Genomic DNA, 10,297 nt, shown 5'->3' with positions numbered 1-10,297 from the left:
TTCCCTCTTATTGATACCCGTTACTGTATCTATATATTCCCTCTTATTGATACATGTTACTGTATTATTTTAAAAAATATTAACAGTAAACAACACCCTTAGTAGGTTCAAGGATCTTGTTTCTTCACTTGAAACTTATGATTTATAAATATATAATTAGAATGATTTATATTATATTAGACATACTCAAACTAAATCAATAAAAAAACCTCGTGAATCTTTAAAATGTAATTCGATTATAATAGAAGGAAATAAAATGAGCATCGATACAAAAGAAGAACACGGGTTAAAAAAACACCTGGTTAAAAACGCAACAAACAAAAAATTAAATTAATTCGTTCAATGTAATTTGTATTATTATGTACAAAATAGCAGTAGTGCCAGCTGTCGTACATAACCTATAGATGTTTTTTTCATGTAAATTGATTAATTTATTTCTTAAATTAATTTTTCGAAATGTGAGCTAAGGGCGGGAGGGAAAGGGTTTAGTTGCGGATAGGGCCGACAGGGGACGAGGGGGCCGACGCCTCAGTGAGATGCTAACTGCCATCCTGGTCGTCTCTGCCTTATCCGTCTCAGCACAGACTGACCTCCCCCTGGATATGACAGATGATGACTACCTCGTCACCATCAACCGGACAGGTACACCCTGTATAATAGTCGATAGGAAATTAAACACACACGCTAAAGCTACACAATGGCTATATTTAATATTTCTGACAATATCGAAGGCTTTTACAAGGTCGGTTTAGACAATGGTTGAAAATAAAAAGGAGGCTTGGTTTTTGGAAAATTTAACCTTCTGTCCTTGACGGAATCCGGGTCGTGGAATTTGACGTCCCAGTACCAGCCATATCTTTAAAAAATATGTAATAAATTAATATGTATGTTAAAAACGACTATGTATAGAAGAAAGTAATTTGATAACCACCTGTGACTCTCTAGTACCGGATAGCCGTACTTCTTTTTCGGATCATTCTCGTACTCCAGCTTCACCTTTTGGTATGTCTCTTCGGAGCATTTGGTCGTGTAATCGGGGGCGTAAAATTTTCTCGTAACGTAGTGTACTAAAAATTTTATTTAGTTTTTTAATCCAACTTTTTTTTAAATATGTAAATATAATTATATTTATACTAAAAATTTACCATAAGCTCTTGGCCTGAAAGGTACGATATTGGACCTCCCGATATCCACCTTCTGCCGGAAGCACAGCTTGATTGGAGGCCTGGTCCTCTTGACCTCTTTCACAGAAGAATCGCTCTTTGCCGTGTCGTCCATTCTCGAAGCCGCCCTGGATAACTCGGTCTTAGCAACTGAGTAAACAGCCGCATCGATTCCGATAGCCCCCTCCGAAGTGTGCCGGTTGTCTTCATTTCAATGTTGAAGGAAAAAGCCGTTGAGTCTTTTCACTACGCCGGAGTATATTGATTTCCTCCCCGTCACAGCCTCCATATTGGAACAGGACGAGTCCCCAAAGCGAATCCCTGGACCTCTTTAGATATTCAAAAGATTCTATTTGCTCAAGAACAGCTTTATAAAACGAGAAATGAGATCTGATTGGTCAAGAATTGGGTATATATGGTGCCCCAGGACCAATCAATGTAGGGTTGCATCAGTTACCATAGCAACGCAGCCTCATTGATCCATTCCAACACAATAACACTATTTACCTTCCACCGGCATAAAATGACTGTTTATTAATTACCATATCTAATTTTTATGACCACTTTATAAAAGATATAAAAATGAGATTTTTTTTAAATAGATATATGACACTTCAAAATTAAATGTTGCGTGAGATAAGGAAACTTGTTCTTTTGAAATAGTAATGGCTCGTCTTGGACCTGATTGATAATTGAATTATTATTATAATAAATTATTATTTATTATTTGGATGATTCTGATCCTTGGTAAATTATAAAATAAATCACTTGTTAAAGATTCTAAAATTCTGTTAAATACCATTTTCAAACTTTAACTGTAAGAAATGCGATATTGATAAAAATGATTAAACTAAATCGAATTATGATCAATAAAATAATTTTTTTTTATATAATCAATTATAATCCTTACTAATAAATCATTGATTAAGAGTCCAGATTATATTGTTAAAGATATAAAGACAAAAGCTTCTTAAAACAACATAAATTAAAATAATAAAATTTCGAAAAAAAATTACATTTAATTATTTTTCGAGTGGGGTTGAAAATAAATTTCTAAAAAGAGCAAATTGTGGAATCAAAAGCACTTATAATATCTTAAAAATTATTCACCATGGTTAGTAAAAATATCATGAAGTTTAAAAAGTCCTTGTAAACCAGTTTATATTTTTTATAATATTTTATGTTTAGTACAGTCGTACGAAAATTTTGATTTTCTTTTGTCGCAATTTGAAATACATTATGAATAAAAATTAATGGGGAAAAGGGACGAATTTATTGTCAGTAGCAAATGGTATAGTTAAAATTGCTCAAAACGTATTTTTAAAATGATCAAAGGAATAACTCTTGACCTCGGTTTCAATACTAATTTTCAAAAGTAGTATTATCCAAATGTTGATTTCAAAAGTTTACAACAATTTGAACCACAATATTTACGAAACATATTTCTAGGTAAATGACTATTTTGTACGTCATATCTCATCCTTGGTTTAATGACGTTTATGAAATATGGTTGATATACTGTATTATAAAAAAAAATCAATAAAGTAGTCTAAAAGTATCGTAAATGATTTATGATAATACAAATGCCATCTAAAGCTCTTTATTTATTGACATTATTTTTTTATTAGCAACAACATAAAAAAATTTAAATTATTGAACGAATATAACGTTATAAAGCAATTTTCTTGTAACGGAGATTTTTTGTAGTACAGCTTTCAGTGTCATAAAATATTTTATTATGTAAAATGAAACTGATTCAGATATCTAATTTTTAAGTTCAAAATGTTTTAATACGCCATTGTTCAACCATTTTTACTGATCAATAAGTAAAAACCCATTGTAGAACTTTCGTTATTATCTGTCATAACCTCACCTGATTAATGCTCAGAAAATCGATAGCAATAATTATCAAGACACTACCTGTTTTCGCCCCAAGTGCGTCGAGGATCACCTGACTGTTCGTTTTGTTGTATTGAAAATATTATATGAATGATCAAAAAAGTATAATATAGTTGCATGAATGATAGTGCATTCGTTACCTCTGTAAATCGTACATAAAATTACATAATAGTAATTTGTCAGGATTAACTGACATTTTTAGATAAAAATAATGATTTTATTCCAAAAATTTTAATTTCGTATTATATATCTTTATGTTAAAAACTTTCACAGTGAAGGTTATAAAATTACTAGAATTTTAAAGCCTTAAGACAAGAAAACAAATATAAATAATTAATGGAAAGTAAATAATTTTATACGAATATACACACTATGTATGTGAAATTATGTGTGAACACAGATACTTAATACGTATATAATAAAATAAAAAACCAAGAAGTAAAAATCTATTAATGTGTTTAGGAATATACAGTTTAATTATAAAACTTTTTCTGTATAATATATGATTGTTCTTTAATCTGAATAAGTTATTGTTCAATAGAATATGTTTGGTATGTCAGTGGTCTTAAGAAGTGTTTGTGATAAATAAAACATGAGTTCAGATGCACAGATTTTGTATTCTTTTTAGTTTTTTTATAGTTTGCTATCAATAAAATGAAATAAAAAATAGTTTATTATTCTGGGACTAGGTCCTTTAGAATAATACAAAAGTAATTTTTACAATAACATGTATTGGCCAAAAAACAGTAAGGTTACACTTAATTATAAATTATATTGAAATTGTATATAAATAATTTTAAATACAGAGAAACAAAAATTAAAAAAACTAACTGATTAAATACATAAAAACCAAACAAAAAGATAGTTACAGAATATCTGTACTGTTTAAAGGTTTTAAACGAGGGAAGGGTTGGTTCATGACGTATGTTAGAGGGAATGGAGTTCCAGAGATATGCTGCTCAGATAAAAAATGATTTATCAAACGCAGCAGTTTGGCCAATGGGCGAAAAACAGATATAAAATAAATTTTTCTCTCATTGATAACTTGATCCCCTTCGAAAACATGGTGTTTTAGTTAATATAAATTCGTTATTAATTTGTGGTGTAAATTGTTATTAATTTGTGATGTATTTTCTCTATTTCCAGTAACAGGTAAGTTGCAGAATAAACATTTATACCTAATAGTGTACGTACATAATAGATATAGTTTTGGCACAAACACAATATAATAATAAACCTATTGTAGAAACAATAATAATATTATGATACCAACTATATGGAAACATTTTCCCCTGTTTGTAATTGATCTCTATTAATTTTTATTATTATTTAATTTTAAATAAAAATATTACCTTTTCTGTTATTTTTATTATTTATTGCATTTTTTATTATTACTAATCATCTGTACATCATTTCATATTATAATAAGATTGTATTTAGAGTTTCAAAGTAAGAATAATAAACAAAATACACAAATGATTAGCTAAAACTTTAACAATTGACACAAGTATTACGACATAAATAGGCGATATAAACTTTTAACTGAAGAATTAAGAGAACGCAATTATAAAAATAATTAAAAAAATTATTCATATACAATTTGTTCTCCTTAGCTTTGCCCACAGCTTTTCAATCTACGCTTTATTTTTATCAACGTACTTTTTGAGCAAATATTCCAAAATTTAGAAATATACTTATTGATCCTGCTAGAAATTCTCAATATTTGAGGTGCTGATATAGAATTTCAGATCATTCATCAAAGAAAGAGTAAGGTATCAGGCCGTTGCACTGTGGGCCAAAGTCCCGATTTAGATGAACATAACCTATACGTTCGTGACCTAAAAAACTTTATATCAGAGCACATCAAAATAAAAACATTTAAAAAAAAATGATTTACTAGTTTTAACTGTTACACTGCCCTGGATATTACATTTAAGTTTATTTATATATTTTTATTTGTTCATAATAACATGAATTTAGTTTTATTTAAATTGAACTTGTGTAATTAATTTAATTTATTTTACGGATCACTGGAGGAGGGAGATATAGTAGAGTGGAATAGAGAGGATCGTTGAGAACGAAACAAGGTGGAAAAAAGAGAAAATAATTGACAATGGAACAAAAAGAGTGAAAAATTAATAAGGCTAAATGTAACTCAGTTTTAGAGGGAAAATAAGAAAAATAAAATTGTGATTAAATAAAATTTAAAATTTGTTGAATTAAGCTATAATGGAAAAAAATGATAGAGAAACAAAAAAATTTTATCTTTGTTAAATGTGTGTATATGTTCATATAATAATGTGTACAAATATAATCCAATGTATATGGGTAGTATTGCTGATTAAATAGAGCATTTCTCTCTGATTAATTTATTACGGTAATTTATCAAGTGGAACTAAATAATCAAATAACCATGATCAAGAGAAAAAAGTGATTTAGGTTATGAATGAAAATGAGTGGATTGTGTTGGAATTTAAATGATTGAATAGTAAACTGTATGGATAGGTGCAGAATAGACTTCACATTGTATTTTTGACATATTTTAAACTAAAACAAAAAAATTAAATACGAAAAATGAAAAATAAAACGATTAAAAAAAAAATAATCTTGGCCAAATTGAGATGTTCTGTTTCTATTTTTACATTGAATGAAATTTTTCTATTAAAATAAATGATTTTGATTGATAAAATAATATTGTCATCATTTCATGCTGATTGGATGAGTCTTGCTTGGTTATTTTCTACATTATTTGCCATGTATGCCTTACTTCTCCTCTACTTTCATGCTTGACTCTGGTTGAGCTTAACTTTATATACTCATTGTTCACAAAAGGCTAATTAACAAATTAAATGTGGTTATTTTTAATTGAAGCACTCAAATATGTCTGACTGTGCACAGTGCATCTCATACGTCTGACCAAAAGTCTATTGAGGCCAGATAGATCTTCAACAGTTTTCTATGATGACTAAATAATTAGTGTATAGATAAGTGAATCAGTTTCATGTTGCTTTTTGATTCTGTTTAAGGATATGATCAACACTTTCTAAAAATACTTCTGTATTTTAGATATTCAAATCAATGGTATAATCAATTTTTTTTTTCATTTGTAAACACTGTAATATGGGGAGTAATTAACATGAAGTAGACTTTGAACCTCAAATTAAATACAGCTATGTGTGACTTATTATTGAAATGTATTAGAAAAAAAAAGTCCATCATTAGAGATCACTACGATTTTTTTGTGATTGTTTTTCTCATTATCAAGAAAAAAATATAAACTTGAATTGAAGTAATAAAGTATCAAAATATTCAGAGCTTTGCGAAATTAGAACAAAGAATAAACCAGTGATGAAAAGGAGAAAACAAAATTTACACAGACATGTGATCAGCAAGTATACTTTCCTTTTCCTCTGTTTATCGTTAATTTCTTGATAAAATTTTATCAATTTAGTACGCCCCTTATGGTTACGGGTATCTTTTTTTAATAAAAAACATTTTTTTTCCTGTGAGATTTCTCATAAATTTTATCAAAATATCTAATGGAAAATTCTTCTAACTCGTTAATGGTGTGTTCAAAGGGGTCATTTGTATCAAGTGTTCGTAAAAACAATTTTAAAATCGATTCATGACGTTTTGTCAATTTATAATCCGGTACCGTAAAAATCCTCCCGTTCTCTTTTAAAGTTTTTTTTTCTAAAATAAAAAATAATAAACTAAAACTTATATAAATCGAAAAATCGCATAACATATCTTGAATGTCATGGAATCTTATGGCATTGGATATAAGAAGAAATGAGTTATATTAAAACGGACTTCAAGTGTTTCAAGGCTGAGAAAGTATTTATCGTATTGTTTTTTTCTATTAAGCTATTATCTATAAAACTTAATAGTATATAAATAGTTGATAAATGGTGTAACTAGAAGGAATGGTTATAAATATTTATTTTTAAAAAATACAAGCTCTTTCACACACATAGTTCATTGTCTACATTTATTTTGCCAAATAAAAATCGTTGGTTATTGTTTTTATTTATTAGCTGAACTATATTATTTTTATAAATTAAATCTTGCGTACATCTGTACCCAGATATTTATATATATCAACTCGTATTTCAAATATTTAAAAAATGTAATTTAGTATGAATAAGAATAATTTAATGTAGTTTAAATTCGAAACCTTGAGTAAAGACTTCAAATGAAGAAAAACATAATTATATTGCAGGTTAAATTTATTTAAATATTACAGTTTTATATTACACTCTTAGAAAAATTGATATTTGATTCATGACTTGGAAAAGAAAAATCGTTGCAGACTATAACGGCGTTGGGGTTATACTATTTTGCACAGCCGAACGGTATTAAAGGGCAGAAATAGGGCTTTGATTACCTTTTCGAACTCCTGCCATCGCGCTCCCTGTAACATTATTAAGCACCATTAAAATTCTATCTCCTTTAATGTATTATTTATTTATTTATAATTTAAAAAAGATATATTGAATGGCATGACGTAACATTTGGAATCTATAGATATGAGTTTGAGGAAGACTGGTACCTTTTAAAACGAATTTTACTATAAATATTACTGTTTTTCTTCAGTTAAATAGAAGTAGATACAGTGTATTTATTGCTTTATCTGAAAGTTGCCTAACTTGAGGGTTATGTCTATGTCTATGTCTGCCCAACTGAGTATGGTCGTAATTTTTGTTACATGAAGTTCTGTAATTTACTCAAGCCAAGCTGCTAAAACCTTTGGTTATTGTTCTAAACATAATTTGAAGTTAAACTATGTGGGACTTTTTTTGAGATATTGGAATTTCATTTTGGTCCGTTAAAATTTGAAATAGTTTGCGAAAAGTGTGCAATATCCTCATTCAGTCTTTATCTCTGGTCAAGGTAATGTACTGTATCTGTTTTTTAAATAAATACATAATATTAATGATAGGGTTAATTTCTAAGAGCTACATGTTGAGATTTGTTTTGGCCAGTTGTGGTAAAGTGGAGTGAAGTTTTAGGATTTTGATGTCTTGTTAGGATTGTTCCATCCTCTCCCTGGGTCGATGTCAGTTCATTGGTTTGAATAATTCAAAAGCAATGTTATCTGATTCCAAGATTTTGAGATCACGAATTCATGTTAACAAATTATAAATTTAAATGCAGTTTATAACATTTATTAGTATTTGATAGTTTGACTTGGATTGACACAATAAAATATGACCTGGACTAAACTTAACTTACGACTCAAATGACTTAACTTACGACTCATCTTTTAAATAAAAGATCAAAATTACGACTTTCTGAAAAAAAAATCTAGATTTACTAATTCAGACGGATTTGGATTTATGGTGGACAAATATATGGATAGACAAAATTCATGAAAATAAACATACTGTTAAAAAAAATTGGAGCTCTTCTGTTAATTTATATTTATTACCGTAAATTCTTCTTACCATATTCCTAAACAAACTGAAAGTTATTACTAGCATATAAGTAAGATGTATTTCATTGGTTCTGACCCCATTCATTATAAGTAATTTATAATAGAAGTATTGCGCAAGGCAGCGTACTGTGAATTGAATAGTGAAAATTTTAAATAAAGTAAGAAAACAATTATTTGGCTAAATAGAAAAGTCTATAAACAAAGCCTACAGCCTACTGAAAAACGAAACACTAATTAACATTGCACTAATACAGGTTTCATTAGGACACAAAATACAATATCTTATATTTGCAGGTATAATGCAGCACATCTCACATCAACAGTCTAAAATGGCACCTAAACTAAAGACAGTACATTACTGTCATAGCCATGTTGGAAGGTAGCATAACCACAACTGAGTTGTTGTCAGTGCTGTCGATCCTCCCGACCAAACTTCCCTTGTATATACCCACTTACCCGAAAAATCTCCACCACTATTTTCGGCACTCGAGGAATCAGTAACGTCGTTACAACGGCAATTGTACGATAGTTACATTCATGATTGTATTGCCTAACTAGCTTTAACGTGATAGTTGATACTGAATATCCTCAGTGAAGCAACTGTCACATGTACACGCCTTGATAGTGAACTATCGCACAGTCATTGGAGCAACAATCACAGCCACTATCATGTTTGGTATTTGCCGTCATGACATCACATACGGTCACGACAGTAATGCTGCACTAAGTTTGGCTTGATAGTTGATAGTACAAATAATGTTGGTGAACTAATAGTTGGGCCACCCTAGCTCATTGGTTAAGACACAGTCTTACCAATTGATGTCTATTGGCGGTGCCGGTTCGAGTCCGGCCTGGGACGTTGACTTTTTTCATTGAGTGGCGGTCCCACAAAATGAAGAACTTTGACCTCCAACCATGGTTAGGCAGTATAGGACTCCAATGGGAGTCTTGGCCGAAAAAAACAAACTAATAGTCGCGTTAACTGGCAAGTTTAACTGTTTTATCTATATTTCTTGACAATGAACTGTTGTAACATAATCAACCTTATCACTGTTATGGGCGATAGGCGGGAAAAATTATTGTTTTGTTTTGGTTATTTCTGATCTTGAAATTGATTCTCTTCTAAGTTTTTTAACTTATCATTATTGGGGAGGAGGCGGAGTTTGTATACGAGGAAGTTAAGGCATCGGTCATATCAACCACTTCGGTCTTTGAATACGACCAAGGCGTGGGAGGGTTGACTTTTATTTCGAGGCGGTCCCAAGAAATGAAAACTTGACCAGAATAGGATGGTTACCTTTAAACACACATGAAAACACTTATTTTCTCTCCCAGGTAATGATGATACTCTTTATGAAGAACCAACCACTCTGTTTATAGGAGTCGTCCTGTGCGGAAGGTAAATCAAATAGCTTTTCTATAATCCCAATTTTAACAATTGTTCACGTAGCATCTGTATTGTCTCTAACATTTGCCAGAAAATTTTACATGAAAAAAAATCAATTAGTTATTGTTAAATAAAAAGTGAAATAATATATTTAAAATAACAAATAATTAGTATATAAATATTAATTGATTAATACTTTATTAGTTTGTTTTTTAAATATTCGCAAAAGAAGCTAAATGATTGCGGTGTTATTATTAATTTATCGCTTATAATTTGGAAAATATGCAATCCAAAGTAATTACTTTACTTTTTAAGTATCTACACCGTCTATACAGCTGACATCCCAACAATTCCTAACACTATCCTTACCACGTATGCTGATGACACATGTGTGCTCACAGTTAGTAATAA

At 29.7% G+C, this 10,297-nt stretch overlaps 2 protein-coding genes across 4 annotated transcripts in view; one reads left to right on the top strand and one right to left on the bottom strand.

The window, feature by feature from the left end:
• Positions 1-549: 549 nt before the first annotated feature.
• LOC106684340 (uncharacterized) overlaps positions 550-10,297 on the top strand; it is a 34,404-nt gene continuing 24,656 nt past the window's right edge. For all 3 annotated transcript variants that reach the window (XM_014426367.2, XM_014426366.2, XM_014426365.2), the window contains exon 1: positions 550-642. In XM_014426367.2, the coding sequence (XP_014281853.1) occupies positions 603-642 (40 nt within the window). In that variant the 5' untranslated portion in view covers positions 550-602. The remainder of the gene's footprint in view (positions 643-10,297) is intronic.
• Positions 673-1,399, bottom strand: LOC106684343 (uncharacterized). Its single transcript, XM_014426368.3, has 3 exons — positions 1,146-1,399; positions 932-1,067; positions 673-856 (listed from the first exon to the last, which is right to left on the bottom strand). The coding sequence occupies exons 1-3, from the start codon at positions 1,276-1,278 to the stop codon at positions 736-738; spliced, it is 390 nt and encodes a 129-aa protein (XP_014281854.1). The 5' UTR covers positions 1,279-1,399; the 3' UTR covers positions 673-735.

Source organism: Halyomorpha halys, unplaced genomic scaffold (assembly GCF_000696795.3).
Source record: "Halyomorpha halys isolate HHAL.00 unplaced genomic scaffold, Hhal_1.1 Scaffold571.1, whole genome shotgun sequence".
Classification (NCBI taxonomy): domain Eukaryota; kingdom Metazoa; phylum Arthropoda; class Insecta; order Hemiptera; family Pentatomidae; genus Halyomorpha; species Halyomorpha halys.
The sequence above is the reverse complement of the archived record's forward strand: the minus strand, read 5'-3'. Positions and strand labels throughout refer to the sequence as shown.

What these genes read in the sequence shown, in the direction of transcription:
- LOC106684343 (XM_014426368.3), bottom strand. Translation starts at nt 1,278, where the DNA reads ATGGACGACACGGCAAAGAGCGATTCTTCTGTGAAAGAGGTCAAGAGG. An exon ending in TTTCAGGCCAAGAGCTTATG is followed by an intron (nt 1,068 to 1,145) that starts GTAAATTTTTAG and finishes TAAAATTTTTAG; the next exon opens with TACACTACGTTACGAGAAAA. An exon ending in CCGGTACTAGAGAGTCACAG is followed by an intron (nt 857 to 931) that starts GTGGTTATCAAA and finishes TATTTTTTAAAG; the next exon opens with ATATGGCTGGTACTGGGACG.